Below are 24681 nucleotides of genomic sequence, written 5' to 3' on the forward strand. Positions count from 1 at the left end.
AATAGCAAAAACGGATGTGTGAAAGTAGCCTTATGCAGTGAAGTGTATTATCTAAGCTGTCAGTTTCTGACTGACAGCTAGCCTATCAGACCCTGCCTCCAAGGTGCTGATGAGTGACAGAGGGAGCATTCTCCTTCTGTCAGTCCTCACATGCTGCTATCACACTTGTATGAAGTGAGGCTGGCCGGGAGTATGTATAACTCACACATACCCTGCCGGTACCTGCTCAGAAATCAGCGAATCTTCCACACAGTAACAACAGACTTATTGATTTGGACTGGATATTCCCTTTAAGAGAGACATTTCTATCAAACCGTCTTGGCTTTGTTTCCATTCCATGGTGGTGGTGTACACAGATTATGATAATTCTGTCACTGTCGAATTACCTCTGAATACAACTGTATACAATGAAAAATAATCATTTTGCAGAGAAAACATTTAAAATAAAAATGTTACATTAATAATCACATTAATACAGAGGATACATGAGACAACTGGACATATATGACAGTCATCATCTACTTTATATTGACGAGAATAGAGGCTATCCTCTAAAACACATAACTGTTGTGTCCAGGTAATTCGTCCAGTTAACGAGTGCCATCAATGATATACAAGCTGATTAGCGTATGCTTACTGGTCACTCTGTGCAAGAGGCCGATAACAGTTATTCTGCACCTATAAGTTATTACCATTGATTACACAGGATGATGTGCTGTCGACAGTGATTTCGCTGCCAACATAAATCATTCGATCACCCAATGAACGAGCATTTTTCTTGTGTGTCGGGTGATCGTCAGCATGTTTATTAGGGCCGATAATCAGAAACAACTGTCCTTACGAACGCTTGTTCAATGATTATTGGTCCATCCAAGTTGACAACTAGGTTAATGTATAAGAAACAATGATTAACAGCAACTGAAGATGCAAAGTTGGCCGTACAAATGACACAAACTACATAAAAAAGTATTGGGACAGGTCTTAATCATGAACTCAGTCCCATTACCATGGGTATATAAAACACGGCTCCTCGCCATGCAGACTGCCTTCACTAACATCTGTGAAAGAATGGCTCTTGACCAGAGGGCATAAAAGTCAAAACTTCCTCTAACATTAATATCAGCGGAGAAACTGTGCACTGGGAGCGTCATGGCATGGGTGTCCATAGCCAAGCAGCTAGAATGAATTCGAGCCTTACATCATCAAGCACAATAACAAGAGTCAGTGGAAACGGTAAATCACACTTCTCTATCTGATGGACAAGTCTGGGATTGGCAAATGCCAGAAGAACATTACATGACTGCACTGTGCCCACTATAAAGTTTGATGGAGGAGGGATGTTATTTTCTGTAATTTGGCCATCAGGATGAATGGAAAAAAATTCCTACAAATACACTCTAAATATTGTAGAAAGCCTTCCCAGTACAGTGAATGCTGCTTAAGGGGGTACAACTCCATAATATTGCCTTTGGCTTTAGAATGATATGATATAGTGTGTAGGCACTGGGTTTCTTCCTACAGTGTATGCAGAACATTGGCAGATCCAGATGAATGTAGTGAGATCTGCTGATACTGCAATATCTGTGCTGAATCAGAAACATATAATTAATATCAGATTCCACTGAAAAAGCCTAGATCTGACAGTGATCCTCAGATACATCTCATGTCTTTGGCCAGTGCAGGAGACTAGTAGTGTTATTCACACTATCCATATATTTCACATGAACTATGTACCTGCCAACACCCATTTACAATGCAGAAATCCCCAGGGAAATAATCTGTTTACAATGATTATGTACAGCATGTCTTCTCATTTTGCTGTTATGTTATACCTGCCTTTGATCTGCAAAAATAATCTGATCCTGATTGTTCTCTCCTGGGCATTCTGGATGGAAACTACTGAAATTATGTCAAAAGCCTGAAAAGTAGATTAGGCCTGTTCTTAGTACAGAAAAAATAAAAGCTGTACACTGGTAGCTAACAGCTAGTCCTCCCAACTCCATTTCCATTTTCTTGGAGCAATTTCTCATTTCTTGGAACACAATCATTGGGCATAATGAAGTTCAACATGTCCAATCCAATTATTTCCTCAACATGTGCCATTGTGGGATAGTATGGAGACCACCTCTTGTATACGATCACCATTAGCAGAGTTGGGTGGATCGATCTGCGGGACTCTAGTCCATCTGCCCATCCCAGTAATGGCAGCTCTGTGATCTCTTACCTTCAGGGATCCCCGGCAGAGCTTATGATTAGCCAGGCTGGCACAATGTCATCTGTGCATCACGATCCAATGACGATGATTTGTGAACCTCCCGTCCAGGGATCAGAGATTACCAATCTGGCCGATGGATCATGATGCGCCCAACTCTAACCTTTAGGTCATTACTGCAAAGCCTACACTTATATAAATAACGATGCCGATTCACAATGTCATGTATAACATATGCAATCCCTGTCAGACATTATATTCCTGGGGCCTTATTTCAGGATGTTATTTCAAATATATGAAAACGATAATATTGCTCAAAAAGGCTTGCGATATAGAACGGAAACCCAGACAATCACACAAAACAAATAACAACAGAAATAAAATACTGCATGAATTGATGGCTTGGCTTTGTGCTTTAAAATGTTGCACCGCAAGGGTTAACTGAGGTTTGGCAGCCCATGTTACGACTCTCCACCAGCACCCTAAATAGCGTCCCATCTGCACACATACACAGCTTGTAACGCTCTGTCCCATCATCGAACATCAGCTCCCCTGTGGAGGTAGGTAACCGGGAGGGAGTGACCATCACGCTGCCATTCAGTACTATGCTGTTTTCCTGGTGGGAGAAAGACATGAGAGGTTTTAGGTTCCCAGGTTTAGCATTTAGTATTGGAAATTAAAGGGCTGTTACTGACCACTGGAGGAAGAGTTGTGGAAACCGGTGCCGATGCTAAACTACACTTTTTCAGGAACTTCCATACTTCTCCCAACTTTGGGCGTTTTCGCATACGAAAACAAAAGAACCTTTTTTCATTTGCTAGAATCAATTTTCATCCATGTTTGGTCTCTTTGAAAGAAAAAAGCTTTTCCTACCCATTGAACAGTAAAAAAGTGCAGCAATTGGATGACAGATGGATGACGTCTGCATGCGGTCCTATTTTTTCTAAAGAACCAGAGTTTGATTTGCAAATTGGATGAAAAACAAACCATCTCTGAACCGCAGACTATAAGAAGTAGATGAAAAACACAGATGTGCGAGAGCGGCCTAACACCCAATTATTTGTATGGGAGCTACAGAAACAGTATAGTGCAGAGATTCCCATGAATGGCTGACAAGGGAATAACCCTTTACAAACCTTCCTATAATCTCTCTCAGGAAAGTATTTTGTGCAAACAAAGCAAAATTTCCATGTTGCTCATAACAATCCAATACTCCAGATCCTGCAAGGCTGCAAATCATTTACAATGATCCATATTTTTACCTGATGCAGAGACAATAAAATAACCCAAGCATCACAAACGCAAGAAAAAAAAAATATAAAATCAAAATTGATTAAATACAAATGCATAACACAGCAGAATCACATTATTAGTAAATACTTACTGCTTTTAGTACAATGTTTCCACCAGTCCGAAAATCTATAGTCTTTCCCGTTATAAACACTCCTTCATTTCCACGTACAGTGATTTGCCCATCAACGTTAATTTTAAGATCGCTGCTTGCGCTGCTGGTAATCTACGGTAAATAATAAAAATAATTAGAAAAACAAGAAATGTGAAATAGACCACAGTCCTGTGCAAGTGTTTTAGGTAGGTATGGAAGAAATACTTCACAGTAAGAACACTATCAAAAAAGTGCTATAGTTTATTTTCATCAATTAACAAAGTGCAAAGTGAATGATCAAAAGAAAAATCTAAATTAAATTCAATATTTGGTGTGATCACCCGTTGCCTTCCAAACAGCATCAATTTTTCTAGGTATACCTGCACACAGTCAAGGATTTTGTAGTATAATAGGGAGGTATACCAAATGTGATATTGATCATTATTTTCGTTATGTAGGTTGAGAAACAGTTATCAACAGAAACAGCTCTGTATGCTTACAACTGGGTGAGGAACAGCCAATCTCTGCTACAAAGGTGAGTTTTCCGAAGCTAGTTTCATGTCTCAATTCAAGGCAAGACAGATCGTACCATGGCAAGACCGATTACAGCAGTGTTTCTCAACTCCAGTGCTCAAGTCCCACCAACAGGTCATGTTTTCAGGATTTCCTTAGTATTGCACAGGTGATGGAAATAATGCTTGAGCAGGTGTTGAAATCACCTGTGCAATGCTAAGGATATCCTGAAAATTTGACATGTTGGTGGGTCTTGAGGACTGGAGTTGAGAAACACTGGATTACAGCAACAAGAAATAATGCAGTTATACTGCATCAGCAAGGTGTCTCCTAGGAAGAGATTTCAAAGCAGTCTAGGGTTTCAAGATGGGCAGTTCAAACTCTTTTGAAGAAGTACTAAGAAACAGGCAACATTGAGGACCACAGACGTGCAGTAGATAAGAGACACATCATGTTTACTTCCCTTTGAAATCGGAAGATGTCCAGCAGTGCCATCAGCTGAAACATAGCAGAAACCAGAGGGACGTGTCTAATATTCATTCAGAGAATCTGGCAAGGAGTGGTCTTCATGGAAGAATTGTGGCTAAAAAGCAATTCTTACAAATTGGAAACAAGGCCAAGCAACTCAACTATGAACAAAAACATAGGACCTGGGGTGAAGAAAAATGGCAGCAGGTGCTTTAGACTGACGAGTCAAATTCTGAAATATTTGGCTGTAACAGATAGCTGTTTGTTGCTGAAGAGCTGTACAACAATGAAATTCTTAGAGCAGCAGTAAAACATGGTGGAGGTCTTTGCAAGTTTGCGGCTGCATTTTAGCAACAAATGAAGTTGGGACTTTTGGTCAAGACTCCGGAGTAATGGTGACTTCAATTCTGAGAAATACAGGCACATATTTATCCATTATGCAGTACCATCAGGGAGGCGTTTTGGCTCCAAATGTATTCTACAGCAGGACAACAACCCCAAACAAATATACAGCGAATATTAAAAAAAAATCCTGATCCCTGGGCACAGTTTTTTATATAGAAAAAAAATAAAACCAGGCTTTACTTACTGCCTCCAGCGATTAGCTGCCAGGAGCAAAGGTGGGCCCTAGGAGAATAAGTAAAGCATGGTTTGTTTGTTTTTTCTAACAAATAGCACTCGGGACCTGGATTATCTGAAGGGGGCATCCCTTTTAAAAACTATCTTCAGAAAAAAGTAGAACTGGAAGTAATGATACGGCCCCCGCAGAGCTCTGATCTTAAAAGGAATCTGTCAGCAGGTTTTTGCTATGTAATCTGAAGATAGCATACTGTAGGGGTTAAAACACAAATTGCAGCTATGCCTCTCTTATCAAACTATGATTGTTTTAACACCTGGAGCTTATCATTGGACACATCAGTACTGCCTGGTCCAGCAATGCCTCCTTCTGTGATAAGCACCTCACTGTCAATAGACAATGTATATGCAAAGCCTGATGTGGGTGGGATAGCTTCTTCAGCACTGCTTCATGCCAAATCTAAAAACTCTGCTTGTAACATAACTGCTGCACCCAGTAACCTGAGTGAAACATCGTTGGATTCAAGGTCTCTTCGCCTACATCATGCTGCTCTCACGTGAGGTAGCAAAAACCTGCTGACAGATTCCCTTTAACGCCGTCGAGTCTGTCTGGAATTACATGTGAGAGAAGGATTTGCACAAGCCTACATCCACAGAAGGTCTGTGGTTAGTTCTCCAAGATGTTTGGGATAACTTCCCTGCCGAGCTCCTTCAAAAACTGCGTGCAGAAGTGTACCTAGAAGAACTGCTTCTGTCTGGAAGGCAAAGGGTGATCGCATCAAATATTGATTTTAGATTACCTTTTAGTTCTTTCACTTTGCATGTTGTTAATTGATAAAGATAGCGGATTAACACTTCTATTTTTTAAAACATTCTTAATTTGCAGGGTTTTTTCCCCTAATTTCCTCCTCCATCAATGGAGAAGTGGCTATTATACTACATGTGAGACCTCAAGTGCGACTGGCTGCATGTTCAAAACTGTTCACCTGCAATGCCAGCTAATTTTGTCCTCAAATTGTGTGGCCATTGGAGCCCGTGACAGGTGCGGCCACATTCCTCCCCCTTACACAGAAATAGATAAAGGGGTTATCCGATCTTAAGCTACAAGTCTGAAGTCACTTGTGAATGAGTGGCCATCATATGACCCCCAAGTATATGATTTGCATTCTGGCGGCTAGATTCTAACTAGATGGGTGCGACCTCCCTCAACGCAAGCATAATGAGTGAAGCAGGAGTCTCCGCCAATGCTGCAGCTCAGCGGATTTGAGCAGCTCATACTGTCAACTCGTGCATAGCCCATGAGCTCACTGATTGACTGTAGCACTGCTGACATAACGAAAGCGGAGCAGAGGCGGACACTCAGCGCTGGACCAAGGGAGGCTGAAAAAAGAAAATCTGTTTAAAATAAACTGCAGCAGGGGAGACCAGGGTTTTCTGAAACTGGAAAACCCCTTTCTGACATGTGATGTAGTAGTATGCACATGTCGGATTCCCCGTTTGGTGCGGGCAGACACCAGCACCATTCCAGGCACATAACAGATGACATGTGCCTGCAACAGTCGTGGGTGGAATCGCGATCCACCAGCGGCTGTTAACTAGTTAAATTCTGCTGTCAATCTCTGACAGCGGCATTTAACTCGCGCTTACAGGCAGGGCTGTGGAGTCGGTAAGCCAAACCTCCAACTCTTCAATTTCCATGACACCAACTCCATCTCACTCATTTCAGGACTGTGGAGTCGGTAAGCCAAACCTCCGACTCCTCAATTTCCATGACACCGACTCCAACTCCCTCATACCAGGGCTGTGGAGTCGGAAAGCCAAACCTCCGACTCCTCAATTTCAACTACACTGACTCCAACTCCCTCATAACACGGCTGTGGAGTCGGTAAGCCAAACCTCCGACTCCTCAATTTCCATGACACCGACTCTGACTCCACCAAAATGAGCCCCGACTCTGACTCCACAGCCCAGCTTACAGGAAGCATGTCACTAATCCTGTCCATCGGTGACCCCATCACATGATCACAGGTCACCGATGAGTCTGCATGATAACCAGAGGTCTGCAGCAAACCTCTATGGTTGTCATTTCCAGGTCGGCACTCATAGCAAGTCAGCATTTCTGCTACACACAATCTGATCATTGCCTGTGTGTAGCAGGGGCGATCAAAGTACTGAAGCTTCTAGTCTCCCATGCAGACTACTGAAGCAAGCAAAAAGTAAAAAGAAATGTTTTTAAAAATATAAAAAAAATATAAAATTTAAAATCACCCCCTTTTGCCACAATCAAAATAAATATACACATATTTGGTGTCGCTGTGTTCAGAATCTCCCGATCTATCAACATAAAAAAAGAATTAACCCGATCGCTAAATGGCACAAAAACAAAAAAATTCAAAATGCCAGTTATGTTTTTTTGGTCGCCACTACATATCAATAAAATGCAATAATTAGCTAATGGTATCAGTCAAAATGGTATCAATAAAAAAGTCAGCTCGGCGGGCAAAAAATAAGCCCTCACCGAGCCCAAGATCACGAAAAATGGAGATGCTTAAATTAAAATTACCTATACATGTTTGGTGTCCGTGAACTCGTAATGACCTGGAGAATCATAACGGCAGGTCATTTTTGGCATTTAGTGAACAGGGTAAAAAAAAAAAAAGAAAAAAAAAAAAAAAAGAAAACAACTCAGGAATTACACTTTTCTTTGCAATTTCACCGCACTTGGAATTTTTTCCCTGTTTTCCAGTACACGATATGTTAAAACCAATGGTGTCGTTCACAAGTACAACTCGTCCCGCAAAAAAAAAAAAGCCCTCACGTGGCCATAATGATGGAAAAAATAAGTTATGACTCTGGGAAGAAGGGGAGTGAAAAAAATAAAATTCAAAAACTGAAATATCCCTTGTTGTTACGGGAACATGGGACTTATCTGCTGCAAACATTTACACCAAGATGGGATTTTGCTGAGAATTTACCACACTGTGCATCTGCAGCACAAACTGACATGGTGGGGATGCTTTCTATGTAGAGTGTAGATAAGGGTGTGTGCACACGTTGCGGATTCTGCTGCGGAATTTTCTGGGCGGATTTGTCTGCGGTTTTCCCCTGAGGTTTGACACCTGTCATGGAGCAGGTGCCAAACCGCTGCGGAATCCGCACAAAGAAATGACATGCTGCGGTTTTGAAACCGCAGCAAATCCACGCGGAAAAATCCGCAGCATGTGCACTGCGGTTTTCATTTTACATAGACTTATATGGCACTGTACAACACAGCAGAAACTGCTGCAGATCCGCAGGGCCAAATCCGCTGCGCATCCGCAGCAGAATCTGCAATGTGTGCACACCCCCTTACACATGAAAAACCATTGTACTTGTGTTATAACTAAAGACAGACATGAGTTTCTGTACCTGTAAGAGACATGAAAGGGGCATAAGAAAACCTGCCGGCAATGTAGATGTACACAATGATTATATATGTTACCCTCTCTGTAGACGCTCGCTGTACATTCAGTGTTTTTACTCCTTTTGGCAAATGGAATTCATGTTTCTCATAATCTGTGCTGAACAAAGTGTTCTGAGTCCGAGGGTCCACAAACTCCATGCCAACGTCACTGGTGATGGAGGTTTTGTTCTTGTCCACTTTCAATACAGTCGAACCTTGCTGCAGAATCACCTTTGAACCAAGAATATATAACACAAGATCTGTAAATGGTGTTAAAAAGTACCTGTCATTTTACTTCATAATCAAAGCATATCTGAAAATAAGGAACTTTGTAATAGATCTCATCAGAGAAATCTGTTTCTTTTTACTCATGGATAAACGTACATGTTATCGGAATATCTTCGGCGTGCTCGGATAATATGTTCGCGTTCCTGCGGCTGCATGTTGCTGTCTAAAAGCCGCAAAACATGCAACTGCAGGGACTCAAACATATTATCCGAGCAAGCCCAAGATACACATTATCCGAGCACGTTCGCTCAGCACTACCCATGAATAAATGAGACTTTCCTAATACTGAATAGATGACAGTTGCTGCTCCTATGACTCAATGGAAAGGACAATAAGCTATAGGCAGATACAGACAATCTGCTGCAAGTTCTCCTGAAACAGGAGTGTAACTGTCATTTAAGGAAAACTTGCAGCAGAGAATGTCTGTATCTGCCTCTAGCTCATCGCCTTCTCCATTAGGAGCAGCAACTGTCATCATTCAGTAATAGGAAATTTGTATTCATCGAGTACAGATGTAACCTATGAATTTAAATTGTAAGTGTATTCCATGAGTAAAAGGTAAATTTGTCGTATTTTACAAATATGTATTACAATGTTCCTTATATTCAGATGTAACACTAATAATGAAACAGGAAAACAGTGCTCACCATATGAATAGTCAGATTTGTTTATATCACTCGATGTGCTTCTCCAAAATGCTGACCGACCGTGAACTTCTTGCAATAGAGAGGAATTGGATACTGGCACCATGTGTAAAAATGCCAAAATGTTACATGATAATAGCTGATAAACTCTTGTGCCCTTAGTCAGAAACAAAATATTGCCAATACATAGAAACTAGACAATCAATTGAAGTATAATATTTCTCATGAATACAAACCTATTGGCAATATTAGTATTTAAACAAGGTATCAATCACACAAAGCAGTCCTACTGACTAAGCTGTGCAGGGACACACCTGCAGGACCGCTTATTAAGTGACAACTTTGTACTGTGTGTGATTATTATTGCCATTTCTGAGGGGTTGATTGTTCCTTCACTCTTACACCACATTCACACGGTCAGTATTTTCCATCTGAATTTGTAAGACAAAACCAGGAGCGGAACAGAGGAAAAGTATAATAGAAACTCGTCACCACTTCTGGATTTATCACCCACTCCTGGTTTTGGCTTACACATACTGACCAAATACTGAATGTGTGAACGTGGCCTTAAAGGGACACAGTCGGCACAGAATGAATGTCGATATGAAGCACAAGCGCTCGATGCACCATGACAGGGCCAAACATTTATATACACCTCTTCCCACCTGCTTGTTTTCTCTTTAGCTCCACTTTCCCTCGTCTTTGATTGACAGCTCCACAGAGCCAGAAAAGGGAGGTTACAGATGAAAAACTAGTAGGTGGCAAGGTGTACTTATTTGTTTGGCCCCGCCATGATGCACTGAGCGCCTGTACTTGGTTTGAACAGTCATTTTGGGCTGACAGTCCCTTTAATGAGCAACCACTATCAAAATCTATACCTAGTGTCTGCATACCCTATGGACGGACCCAACCACACAACACGGTTTACGCTTTTGGTGCTCTGCCAATAGACACTTTACATTCATACAATCTATGGAGGGTTTTTGCACAGCTTTATTCAATTTCTGACATAATATGGCACTTTATATTGTCTATACATTAATCTATGCTAATCATAGTTCTCGCGCTAGGATGATTTTTGGAGATTAATATTATCCTATATGTACAGTAGTCTGTATACTTCTGTCCTGGTGTTCTTCAGTTCCGCTTTTTAGATACCTTGTCCTATATGTGCTTTACCTTAATATGTCTTTAATAAAACGAATATATATATTTTTTAGATAATTAGTAGCTTCCTTTCCATTTGTTTGGTTTTTTTCCTGCAATTACCTACTCTAGGCATACAACAAAGGGCATGAATCGGAAGAATGATACCGTACTCATGTACTATTATTGTCAGTAGGTTTGTGTCCATGAGAAATTTCAGGAGGTTTCAATTGATTGCCAATTGCCCATTTGTTTATGTTTTGGTTATTGCATCGCTGCATGTGATCGTATATTTTTTTTGGAAACATATGTTCCCATGATACCTGGCAATATTCTAGGATCTTGGGCGTTCTAGTGCGTCAGAGTTTCTTTATCATGTGACATTTTGATACTCTTCTAATAAAACTGTTTGGTGCCGGTATCCAATATCACTTTTTTGCATATTTTCATGTGTTTATGAAATCAAAATGGTTACTCTTGAAGCAAAAAGATCTGTATTACCCTGGTCCATAGGCCACATCACTAGTCCGTGGCCATCAGATGAGGCCCTGTGACCCTGCTCCTATTTCCCAGCATCCCCAATGCCGCTTCTGATTAGTAAGCCCAAATTGATGTCATGTGTGCAGCATCACACCAGATATCTACTAATCAAAAGAGGCACTGATTATTCTGGCAAGTAGGATGTGGCTCTCACAGCTCTGGCTGAGAAGCCGCAGGACAAGAGTCATGCACATCCTTGCTTAACTCTAACAAAAGCCAATTCTGGGAGGACATCTGGGTGTTACTGGGACAAACAATGAATGCAAACTGCACTTACACGTGAATATATAAACAAAGCTAGCTGCAACATAGAGGCAGTAAAGTCCGTTAGTAATGCTGCCAGAAAAAAAAAAAAGTTTAAAAGCAGATTTTAAAGGGAATCTGTCACCCGATTTTTGCTATGTAATCTAAGAACAGCATAATGTAGGGACAGAGAGCCTGATTCCAGTGATGGGTCATTGATTCATTAATTCCAGTGGTCAGCTGCTTGCAGCAGTTTTGGTAAAAATCAGTTTTTTCTGCTGCAGATCAACCAGTTCTCTGAATGCTGATTCCTGTACAACCCTGTCCCAACACCGACTGACAGCTTTCTGCGCACACCATACATAGGCAAAAAGCTGCCAATCAGTGGTGGGAGGCTGGGTTATATAGAGAAGGAAGACTACAGGTCACTAGACAACTAGTCCTCTAGTAATAATCTCCTGCTGATAAAACACTCATTTTATTGAAACAACACGCAGTCCAGTAAGTGACATCACTGGAATCAGGGTCTCTGCCACTACATCATGCTGCTTTCAGATTACACAGCAAAAAACCTGCTGACGGATTCCCTTTAAATTATAAAATGATTAGGGGTTACGGACTAACATAATTCTGAATAGATGTCTCAGTTATGGCAGGAAGAATAGGAAAAATTCTACAGCACAGTCCGTACTGCTCACAGAGCGATCCTAGGAGTTATATATGTCACCTACAGGCTGATTGTTGCCTGTGATCACCAGATCTTCGTTGTGACGTCCTCCCACGGTGCTCTTGTATAACGGATGTATTACTCCCATGTCAGAAACTTGTTTAAACCGTAGTAAGCCGCTGTCATGAAACTCCATGCTTTCACAGCCGCTAGGTCCAATACGGATGACAATCCATATTACCAGTGTGATCTAGAAAAGCACAAGAACAGCTCATTACACTGATCCTAAAGTAAGAACATTGCCTCTAGGGGAGAACAGTCACTCATGAAGGCACAACACAATGGGACAATTTATTATTGCATTTGTTTTTATTTTGTCTAGTTTTTTGGTGTTTTTAGCCAGTTTTTGACTTGTGCAGATTTTTCCTTTTCAATTTGCACCTTTTTTAAAGCCTATTTTATAGGTGTTTGCTGGTGTTCACTTTTATGTTCGTCAATGTGTGTGTTTTTTGTTTTCCAGATGATTGTGAGCGATTCATCAAGTGAGACTCTTTTTTTCTTTATGTGGCAACCTGTTCTGAACAAATGCGCTCCAGTCCGAACCTGGAGTGATTTATGTACACCTGAATTCTTTTGGTGGTGAAAATTTTTCCACATTTAGAGGAGTTTTCAACTTTTTTCCCTAAAAAAGTCGCAAGAAAGGTAAAAGACAAAAATTAATTGCATTTTTTATTGTGTGCTAAATTCATGAACCATGTGTGTCATTTTGAGGAATTTGGCGCAAAAAACATTAACGCATACCACAAGATCAAGCAAAAGAAAAAAGAACGCAAAGGACGAATCGGCCACAAAGGTCATATGGATCCATATTACTGCTGTACAGAAATGGACATAAGGCCGGGATCACACACAGCGAGATACGGCCGAGTCTCGCAGGTTAAAACCAAGCTCTGGCACCGGCATTCCGGAGCGGAGCGTGCAGCTCCATGTATTGCTGTGCGGCTGCACGCTCCGCTCCAGAGCTTGGTTTTAACCTGCGAGACTCGGCCGTATCTCGCTGTGTGTGATCCCGGCCTAAGTCTGATTAACACACACAGAATTAGAAGCAATCAGTCCGATCTGACCCGATGAAATTGGTCAGACCTGCCTGTTTATACCTTCAGATATTTCTTTTCAGTGTAGAACTAATTCCCATCTACCTCATCCAAAATAATTGTCAAAAAATGATCCAACAAATCCTAAAACGGAGTTGTCTTTCAAATATCTGGTTACACACTACAATCATTGTGATTAGGCCTCTTTCACACTTCAGTTTTTTTGCATCAGTCATAATCCGCCAAAAGGACGGATGGCGGATCCGTTGTAGTACTGATGACAACGGATGCCACCCGTCCGTTTTTTGACGGATCCGACAAATGAAGAATTTTAAAGGAATCGCAGGAGAGAGAGAGAGAATTTTTTTTTTGGTCCGGCACCCAGAAAGAATTGCGGGTTAAAACAGTGTCTGGAGGATCCGCCAGAGAAAAAAACGTTGCAAGCTCCGTTTTGAAATCTTTGAGGATGGTGACGGACAGCAACTTTTGGCGGATCCGCAAAAAAAAACGGATGCAACGGACAGCAAACCGTCACAATCCGCCAATAATGGAAGTCAATGGGAAAAAAAACGGATCCTCAAAAGAAAATTGCGGATCCGTTTTTTTCAAAACCTGGCGGATTGTGACTGATTGTAAAAAACTGAAGTGTGAAAGAGGCCTTAGCAGACACATTTTTGTGCACGTCAGATCAGTTTTCTGGCAGATGTTACAAGATTTCAATCCAAAATTTCTCTCTGTTTTCATATGCTAATGAAATGCAATGTGGCATTCAAAGATGAACAGTTATATTTTTTGGGCAATTGTGGAAAATATGAAAAAAATAATTATTTTTTTCTTATTTTTTACTGTTTGAGACACTAAAGTGAGCAACATCTCAAATTTGCCTAGAAACTAGTAATTCTAACTAGCTGTACGTTTGCTGCAATCAGTCTGGAACTGATCCCCACTGGTGCGACACCACTGATCCCCACTGGTGCGACACCACTGATCCCCACTGGTGCGACACCACTGATCCCCACTGGTGCGACACCACTGATCCCCACTGGTGCGACACCACTGATCCCCACTGGTGCGACACCACTGATCCCCACTGGTGCGACACCACTGATCCCCACTGGTGCGACACCACTGATCCCCACTGGTGCGACACCACTGATCCCCACTGGTGCGACACCACTGATCCCCACTGGTGCGACACCACTGATCCCCACTGGTGCGACACCACTGATCCCCACTGGTGCGACACCACTGATCCCCACTGGTGCGACACCACTGATCCCCACTGGTGCGACACCACTGATCCCCACTGGTGCGACACCACTGATCCCCACTGGTGCGACACCAATCCCGCTGGTGCGACACCGATCCCGCTGGTGCGACACCACTGATCCCCACTGGTGCGACACCACTGATCCCCACTGGTGCGACACTACTGATTTCCACTGGTGCGACACCACTGATCCCACACCACTGATCCCACTGGTGCGACACCACTGATCCCCACTGGTGCGACACCACTGATCCCCACTGGTGCGACACCACTGATCCCCACTGGTGCGACACCACTGATCCCCACTGGTGCGACACCACTGATCCCCACTGGTGCGACACCACTGATCCCGTAGGTGTGACACCACTGATCCCGTAGGTGTGACACCACTGATTCCCACTGGTGTGACACCACTGATTCCCACTGGTGTGACACCACTGATTCCCACTGGTGCCACACCACTGATGCGACACCACTGATTCCCACTGGTGCGACATCACTGATCTCGCTGGTGTAACATACTGATGTGAAACCACTGCTCTGGCTGCCAGGGCTGTGGAGTCGGAGTCGTGGAGTCGGAGTTAGTTTTGGTTGGAGTCGGAGTCGGTAGAAATGTACCGACTCCAGCTTTAAAAAAAAATGTATTAATATTTCATAATTGAACTTTCATACGAATTTTCTAAATGTTACTCAAATATATATGTTCTATCAAACTATGAACAACAGTGATAAGCAGTTCTGCTGGAGATAGAGACATTTCTTACTTCTTGTGTGTCACTGTTCTCCACTGCCCTTATCTAATCTTATACTTGGTTAACCTCATGCTGCCCCAACCCCCCTACTTACAATGTATGAAACTGAAAGTGAAAATGTGTTGCAAATTCTTAGTAGTAAAGCTCCTCCTCTAGACTAGATCATACTAGGTGTGCGTCTTCCAAGCATCTCACAGCTGCCTGCTACTCAGAAGAGGAAGACTGTAAGAAGTATTATCCTTTCAACAAACTTTGCATCAGTTAACTGTGAGTACATGAGGAATAATAACAGTATTACTGACCACTATATCAGTTGTACGACCTGGCAATAATTTTGTACAATTGTTTTTAGGAAAAACAATTGTCATTTGGATTGTGAATGCAGAATTAAAAACCTGAGAATGTCAAAGAAGCATCACATTAAATCAGCTGTATTTGAACATTTCACCATCACTCAAGATAGAAAACATTATGTCTGTCAGTGTATGACAAATGATCCAGACGAAAACAAATGCTGTGAAGCCAAGATGAGTGCATATTCAGTCAAAGATAAAAATGCTCCTACCAGAGCTTCTAATCTAAAGAGACATTTACAGCGCTTTCATCCAGAAGTACTGAAAGCAGTGGGTGATAAAGACTGCATCCAAACCAATGAACCAGTGCCCAGCTCTTCCAGCCAAACAAAGGAGCAGAGAACTTTGCAGCCATCAGTTGCAAGATATTTTGTCAGTGACAAAGTTACTGTGACAATGACAGTAGATACATTTAAAAAACAGATCATAGAGCTTGTTGTAAAGGATAGTGTGCCTATTTCATTATTTTCACGACCAGCTTTTATGTGTCTGAATGGGGAAATGGCCCGCAAGCTTGGTGTTTCTCTGGAGAGAGAGAGTATTAGAAAATTAGTAATCGAAGAAGCTTTTAAACAAAAGGAAGAACTTAAAAAAACTCTCAAGGGACGCTTTCTGTTTCTTAAAATGGATGCCTGCACACGTCACAGAGTGAACTATTTTGCCATCAATGTCCGATTTGTTTGTGACAAAAATTAAATAGTTACCAAGACATTGGCAGTAAAAGACACCAAAGCTCATCACACCAGTGAGTTTCTCCAGGTGTTGGTGGAAAAGGTTCTGCAAGACTATGAACTTAAAAAAGAGCAAGTTCTGTCATAACTGACAATGCTTCAAATATGATAAGTACTATTAAGCTAATGAATGAGAGTAATGATGGTGACCAGCAGCTAGAAGAACATTCTGGGTCCACAGACACAGAAATGTTTGAAATAGAGGAACACAGTATTGTAACTGAGGAGCAAACTGAAGTTGCTTCAGATGAACAGCAACATGATAGTTTAGATGATCTTGTTGAAACTGTGTCAATATGTTCTTTCAGTCATCACATGCGCTGTGTTGTGCATACGCTACAGCTGGCTATAAGAGACAGTCTGCAAGAAGGACATGCTGCTGCACTGATTGGCAAGGTGAGAAAATTGGCTACTGTTGCCAGAACCCCTAAAGTTGACTCAATTTTGAAGAGACGTGCTGGAAAAGGGGCAATTATTGATCAAGCCACACGATGGGGCAGTACTTACTTAATGATTCAGCGCTTGGTTGAACTGAAAACCTTTCTTGTAGACATGGCTAACCCTCAACTGACGCTAAATGAAAGTCAGTGGAATCAGGTGACTGAGCTGGAAAAATTGCTAGAGCACCCATTTACAGTGACTAAAAAATTACAAGCAGAGGACTTAACTCCAGGTATTTTCTTAAAGGAGTGGAAGAACCTGATGTTTCGCCTGTCCCAAAGAGGAGGGTTAATTGCAAGTGGCATTGCTACATCAATGAAACGGACAGAGGAGCTACTATTACAAAATAACATTCTTTTGGCAGCTGTTTATGTAGACCCAATGCATCAGATTCTTCTAGATGATCAACAGCTAAGTAAAGGAAAAGAAGCTCTGTTTGAAATAGCAGTAAGGATGAAAGGGTTGCAGAACAGTCAGGAGGAACAAGAAGAATTTGGTCGTCCTGCCACATCTTCACCCTCATCAACTGATGAAGAATTTAATTTCGAAAAATATTTGGATCACAAGGACCGTGCAAAGCGTTCCCTCATAGAAGTTTCATCCCCATCCAGGAACACAGCCAGTACATTTCAGCAGAATTTTTCATGTGCACTAAAAGAAATTGAGAAATTTGACCGTTCATCAAAAATAACAGTGCAACAAGCGATTCCTCTGTATCCTGACATTGTCAGAGATGTTGCTCGAGTGGTTACTGCTTTGCCACCAACACAAGTTAGTGTAGAGAGGTTGTTCTCTGCTCTCAAAATAATTAGATCAGATTTGAGCGCATCCATGAAGGAGGATCTGACAGAGGCAATACTTATTCTGAGGACAAATTTATAGATTTCTTCTTATTAACTGCATAAAAGTGTTTATTGCATATTTACTTACAGTTTAGAAAAGTTTATAAAAGTTATTTGCTATATTCTAATTGTATTCTAATAAATGTAGTTTTTGCTCTAAGTGGTCTGATTACTTATATGATGGTGAGAAACTGAATGAGCACGATGTTTAATATTTTACAACAGTAAATTTGTTGTTATGAATTGGCCATTTATGAAGGAGTCGGAGCCGCAGCCTAATAAAATCCAGGAGTCGGAGTCGCAACTGTGGCTTACCGACTCCACAGCCCTGCTGGCTGCTGTGACATCATTTAATCCGCTGGTGTGACACCACTGCTCCTCTCTCCTTTAAGGTGTTTGTAAAATGGGGAGGCTGTTTGGAATCACAGCCAAGATGTGGCCCGATGATATTCATGGCCCTTCTCCTCTGAGGCTGTGTGCACACGCTGCGGATTTTGCTGCGGTTCCGCAGCGGTTTTGGCCGCTGCGGACCCGCAGCAGTTTCTGCTGCGGTGTACAGTACCATGATTCCCTATGGGAATCAAAAACCGCAGTGCAGACGGTGCGGAATTTTCCGCGCGGATTATCTGCGGTTTTCAATCCGCAGAAAGAATTGACATGTCAATTCTTTCTGCGGATTCTCCTGCGGTTTGCCATCTCCTCCATTGAGGAGATAAAAACCGCAGGGCAAAACCGCAGAGCAATCCGCAGGTAAAACCGCAGGTCTTTTGACCTGCGGTTTCACCTGCGGATTGTACAAAATCCGCACCTTTTCGCAGCGTGTGCACACAGCCTTAGCTGCTCTCACACTCCAGCTAGCCAGCACATGCAATTCTGTTTTTTTTTTTTACGTTGCTCATTCTGTGGTAAAAACAGACACTGAAACAATATTCTCCAGGTCACTATGATCACAGAGATACCAAACTTGCACATATTTTTTGCAGGAGAAAAGAAAATTCTGAAGTTTGTAAAAAAAATAAATAAAAATTTGGGTATTTAGCGAGACCTGTAACATTTTTATCTTTTCCTGTACTGAGCTGTGTTGAAGCTTGTTTTTTGTGCCCTCAGATAACAGTTGTATTGATACAATTTTGTGGTACACAAGTCATTTGGATCGCATTTTATGCAGTTTTTGAGAGCTGAGCACTTATAAAAAAAAACCAAAAAAAAAAAAAAAAAACACAATTACGGTAGGAGGGGCATTTATTAAAGATTTCCCCTGACCCACTTCTATTTATCATAGGACGCTGAAACTGCATGTGTGTACTGATATAAGTCTCTAAAGGTTATGTGCCAATTTGCAACTCAGAACTAATAACGGTCTTGATTTTACAGGTGCTGAAGTGGTGTGAGGTTTGATAATGGACCCAGCGGAATACAGAGCAGTCATCAAGTTCCTCTACTTGAAAGGGCGCACACCAAAGGAGACGTTTGATGAGATGAAAGAGGTTTATGGTGATGATTCCCCATCACAGGATGAAGGCAAGAACTGGCATTGTCAATTCAAATGTGGTCGGACTTCAGTGCAAACCGCTTCAATTCCAGGGCGATACCACTCTACAAGTCGAGGTCACCATTATGGAAAATTGCCGCGTAACCATTTGCTACCTAGCCCAAAATGTCAAGATCAGTGTGGGGTCCGTGGAAAAAATCATTCAAGACCATCTTCACATGCATAAGGTATCCGCTTACTGGGTTCCCCAGCTGCTCACAACTTTCCAGAAGCAGGAACGAGTCGAATTCTCTCAGGCTCTAGTGACGATGTGCTGTGGAAACCGGGAGGACTTTTTCAACAGACTGATCACACGGGATGAAAGCTGGGTCCATCACTATTATCTTAAGAGTAAAGTTCAGTCGATGCAAAGGAAGCATCATGACTCACCACTAGTGATGAGCGCGTATACTCGTTACTCAAGATTTGCCGAGCATGCTCGGGTGATCTCCGAGTATTTGGATGTGCTCGGAGATTTCGCTTTGGTCGCCGTAGCTGCATGATTTGCGGCTGCTAGACAGCCTGAATACATGTGGGGATTTCCTAACAAACAGGGAATCCCTGCATGTAATCAGGCTGTCTAGCAGCCACAAATCATGTAGCTATGGCGACAGAAACTAAGTCTCCGAGCACATCCAAATACTCGGAGATCACCCGAGCATGCCTGGGAAATCTTGAGTAACGAGTATATTCCCTCATCACTACTCACCACCTGCAAAGAAGGCATGTGCCCAACCATCAGCAGGCAAGGTTATGCACACAGTATTTTGGGACCCGCACAGGGTAATATTGATGGATTTCTGAGCAAAGGGTACCATGATCACTAGGGCATACAATGCCACACTGCTGAGGAAATTGCAGGAGGCCATCAAAACCAAGAGACGTGGCATGCTCGCCAAAACGTGTCTGGCTTCTGAAAGACAAAGCACTAGTTCACAACTCACATGTTACCTAAATCGAAGCATGCTCCTGTGGTTTTGAAATTCTAATGCAACCACGTTATTCCCTTCACACCATCGGAGTTCCACCTCTATTCTACAATGAAGTTATTTTTGAAGGGCAAGCCTTTTCCAGATGATGAGTCTATGATTTCCAAAGTCACAACATGGCTTTTGGAGCACCCTGTCGACTTCTACAAGCGAGGTGTTTACAGTTGCTTAAAGAGGTGGGAGAAGTGTGTGTCCCTACGTGGCACCTATATAAAGAAGGACTAACAACTGTGCCAAGTTTCATTGCTCTCAGTCCACAGGAATTGGGTCAGGGGAAATCTTTAATGAACGCCCTTTGTATAGCCTTTTGATTTTTTTTTTCATTACTACAATTACTGTATGAGTTTATTAGTTTTATACTTTGATAGTACGAACTTTTAAGGACATGGCAATAAATGTGTTTACTTTTTTGAATTCCTTGTTTTTAATGGAGGAAAAAGGGAGGCGATTCAAATATTTAACGCTTACGCTATATACTGCTATACTACAGTATAGATCGTGAAAAACTCGGTCCCCTTTGAAACTCAGGCATTGGCTGAACTTCACAGGAGTACCAAGATGGCAGTAATGGGGCTTTCAGAAGGTATACATCTAACATGGTGACCCACAGGTGCACGTATCTGGGGACCGATGGGATCAAGTTAGGTATTGACAGCGGCATTTAAAAGGTTAATAGCAACAACCTGAGCTCAGCTTTGTCAATTTCAGATATTATTCCTGATCCATCACCTTTCAGTGTGGCCTGCACTTACAATTAAATTAATGACAGCCAAGATAAACAGTAGGACGATCACACAAATGGCCAAGTTGCCCTTTCTGCCTCTCAGGCCGGTTTTATGCAGGCGATCTTCATCTATTGGGATGTATCCGGCTTTGAAGTTACTGTTATGCTCCTTATTCACATTTCTGCGCTCTACTGCCTTCTCCCGCATCGACTTCTTGACTGGTCCATTGGAGCTCTAAGGTAAAAGACAAAAACATAGCATTTAAATGATTGTATTAGGACACATCTTTAATCCCCATTTTTAACCATTATATTACATTTTAAATTGGAAGTTTTGTGCGTTAAACCCAAATTAGTCTTAAGGGCTATTGTAGATCTGAAGCCTCTGTCACTTCAGCTCTGTACCCTGTCCAGCGTCACCTCCTCCTGCTTGACTGACTGCTCCTTTGTCTGAAGTCACACAGCAGACACTATGAGTCAAGCATGAGGAGGTGGCGCTGGGCAGGGAATACAGCTGGAGTAACAGAGGCTTCAGATCTACAAATTGTCTTTAAGCCTTATTCCTTTTCAATTAACATACAATGCTAACTGTAACGGAGGAATGGACTGGCCAACTAGAGGTATTGCTGGGGGGTGAAATTCTGCTCATACATTTAATTTAAAGGAAGGATTTCTAAAGCGCTGCAATCTCTTAGATTAACAGTCGGTACCTGAGCTGTTTCCTGGGAATGGAAACAACTGGTCCCTTCTTGTAGCATGAAATACACTACTGTTCAAAAGTTTAGGGTCACATAGAAATTTCCTTATTTTTTAAAGAAAAGCAGTTTTTTCCTATGAAGCTGACAATAAATGATTAAGAAATACACTCTATACATTGTTAATGTGGTAAATGACTATTTTAGCTGCAAACGTCTGGTTTGTAATGCAATATCTTCATAGGTGTATAGAGGCCCATTTCCAGCAACCATCACTACAGTGTTCTTATGGTATTCTGTGTTTGCTAACTGTGTAAGAAGGATAATGTATGGTTAGAATACCCTTGAAAACCCTGGTGCAAATATGTTAGCACAGCTGAAAACCGTTTGGCTGATTAGAGAAGCTATAAACCTGACCTTCCTTTGAGCTAGTTGAGAATCTGGAGCATTACATTTGTTGGTTCCATTAATCTGTCAAAATGGCCTGAAAAAAAAGAACTTTCATGTGAAACTCGACAGTCTATTCTTGTTCTTAGAAATGAAGGCTATTCCATGGGAGAAATAGCCAAGAAACTGAAGATTTCCTACAACAGTGTGTACTACTCCCTTTAGAGGAGAGCACAAGCAGGCTCTAACCAGAGTAGAAAGAGAAGTGGGAGGCCTCGCTGCACAACTGAGCAACAAGACAAGTACATTAGAGTCTGTAGTTTGAGAAATCGACGCTTCACAGGTCCTCAACTGGCAGCTTCATTAAATAGTACATGCAAAACGTCAGTGTAAACGTCTACAGTGAAGAGGTGACTCCGGGATGCTGGCCTTCAGGGCAGAGTGGCAAAGAAAAAGCCATATCTGAGACTGGCTAATAAAAGGAAAAGATTAATGTGGGCAAAAGAACACAGACATTGGACAGAGGAAGATTGGAAAAAAGTGATATGGACAGACGAATCCAAGTTTGAGGTGTTTGGATCACACAGCAGAACATTTGGGAGACGCAGAACTGAAAAGATGCTGGAAAAGTGCCTGATGCCATCTGTCAAGCATGGTGGAGGTAATGTGATGGTCTGGGGTTGTTTTGGTGCTGGTAAAGTGGGAGATTTGTACAAGGTAAAAGGGATTTTGAAAAAGGAAGGCTATCACTCCATTTTGTAACGCCATGCCATACCCTGTGGACAGCGCTTGATTGGAGCCAATTTCATCCTACAACAGGACAATGACCCAAAGCACACCTCCAAATTATGTAAGAACTATTTAGGGAAGAAGCAGGCAGCTGGTATTCTATCTGTAATGGAGTGGCCAGCGCAGTCACCAGATCTCAACCCCATTGAGCTGTTGTGGGAGCAGCTTGACCGTATGGTACGCAAAAAGTGCCCATCAAGCCAAACCAACTTGTGGGAGGGGCTTCTGGAAGCATGGGGTAAAATTTCTCCAGATTACCTCAGCAAATTAACTGCTAGAATGCCAAAGGTCTGCAATGTTGTAATTGCTGCAAAGGGAGCATTCTTTGACGAAAGCAAAGTTTGAAGGAGAAAATTATTATTTCAAATAAAAATCTTTTTTTCGAACCTTGTCAATGTCTGGACTAGATTTTAAATTAATTCGACAACTCATTTGATTAATAAAAGTATGAGTTTTCATGGAAAACACAAAATTGTCTGGGTGACCCCAAACTTTTGAACGGTAGTGTATCTAAAGAGAAATGAAAACATTATTGCCATTCTCATTCTATAACATATGTCTATATACACTCAGCAAACTCTGCCTGGAAAATACAGAATGGTAGTGTCTAATTTGCAATTCATTCTTAAATTTCCAGGAGGAATAACAGAGGAACAGCGTATGGCCGGGGTCACACTAACCAACGCAAAATACGATCAGTATTTTACATGCGTAATACGGATGAATGGCCCCTAAACAGTGCTCCGTATGTCATCCGTAATCAAGGTGTGGTCGCGTATTTTGTGCATGTAAGCATCCGTATGTAATCCGTATGGCGAGATTTTCTCGCAGGCTTGCAAAATGGACATATAATGGAGCCCTATGACAGGGTTTCTAACAGAAACCAAAGAATAGATATAGACACATAGAATGCATATATATATATATATATATATATATATATATATATATATATATTTATTTGTATTCTATGTGTCTATATCTATTCTTTCTTTCTTTATTAAAACTGTCAGTGTGATTTTACTGTATAGCGCACTGAATTGCCGGCTTTGCTAAAAGACACCGGGTGCGTATTTCTCGCAAGTCACATGTGTGGTCCGTGTGTAATCCGTATTTTTTGCGCACCCATAGACTTGCATTGGCGTACTACGGCTGTAGTACGCTGACAATCGCAGCATGCTGCGATTGGCACGGAGCCTAGAATACGGATGAGAAATATACGGCTGGTGCGAGGGACCCCATAGAGAATCATTGGTCCGTGTCTAATGCGTGCTTTTAGCGCCTCTCACTCGGCCGTATTCCTCGCCAGTGTGACCCCGGCCTTAGGCTTTATTCACACATCAGTATTTTTAATCAGTATTTGTATGCCAAAACCAGGAGAGTCTCAAAAACACAGAACAGGTGTCAGTCTTTCAATTATAGTTTTTCTCCAAGTTCCACCCCTGATTTTAGCATACAGATACTGACGTGTGAATAAGCCCTTACGCACAGTTCTGAAAAAGGAAATCCAGGATTGTATGTGACATGGAAGGAGCAAGTGACTACTAAAGCCACCGTCTCAGCAGAGGTGACATCCCTTTTCAACAACCGTTTGTACCTTCTAGCTCGTTTTTCAGGGGCAATCTTTCCTTTCTAAATAGTCTTAAGTACCTGTTTACACTAACTACCTGCTACTTGTCAGACAGCCATCAGAGTGGTCTGACTGCAACATGACTCTGTCCAAAGCAAGCCAGCACCATGGCAATGCGACAATACAGGAAGATCCTTATAACATCATCCAGGAAAGACCTGAAAGACTCTTCCTTGTATCATATATGTGAAATAAAATTCTGGATATTAACACCTTCACCCCTGAGCCTGTTTCACCTTTATGACCAGGCCAAATTTTTCAATTCTGACCAGCGTCACTTCATGATATTATAATTCTGGAACGTTTGAAAGGATCCCCAATGATTCTGAG

At 41.9% G+C, this 24681-nt stretch overlaps 1 protein-coding gene across 3 annotated transcripts in view; it reads right to left on the bottom strand.

The window, feature by feature from the left end:
• Positions 1-347: 347 nt before the first annotated feature.
• Positions 348-24681, bottom strand: part of SGCB (sarcoglycan beta) — a 50271-nt gene continuing 25937 nt past the window's right edge. For all 3 annotated transcript variants that reach the window (XM_073583519.1, XM_073583520.1, XM_073583518.1), the window contains exons 2-6: positions 20879-21085; positions 12188-12373; positions 8635-8826; positions 3597-3728; positions 348-2828 (exon numbers count right to left, since the gene is read on the bottom strand). In XM_073583519.1, the coding sequence (XP_073439620.1) occupies positions 2628-2828; positions 3597-3728; positions 8635-8826; positions 12188-12373; positions 20879-21085 (918 nt within the window). In that variant the 3' untranslated portion in view covers positions 348-2627. The remainder of the gene's footprint in view (positions 2829-3596; positions 3729-8634; positions 8827-12187; positions 12374-20878; positions 21086-24681) is intronic.

This window comes from Dendrobates tinctorius, unplaced genomic scaffold (assembly GCF_039654945.1).
Source record: "Dendrobates tinctorius isolate UK_male_01 unplaced genomic scaffold, ASM3965494v1 ptg000079l, whole genome shotgun sequence".
NCBI lineage: Eukaryota > Metazoa > Chordata > Amphibia > Anura > Dendrobatidae > Dendrobates > Dendrobates tinctorius.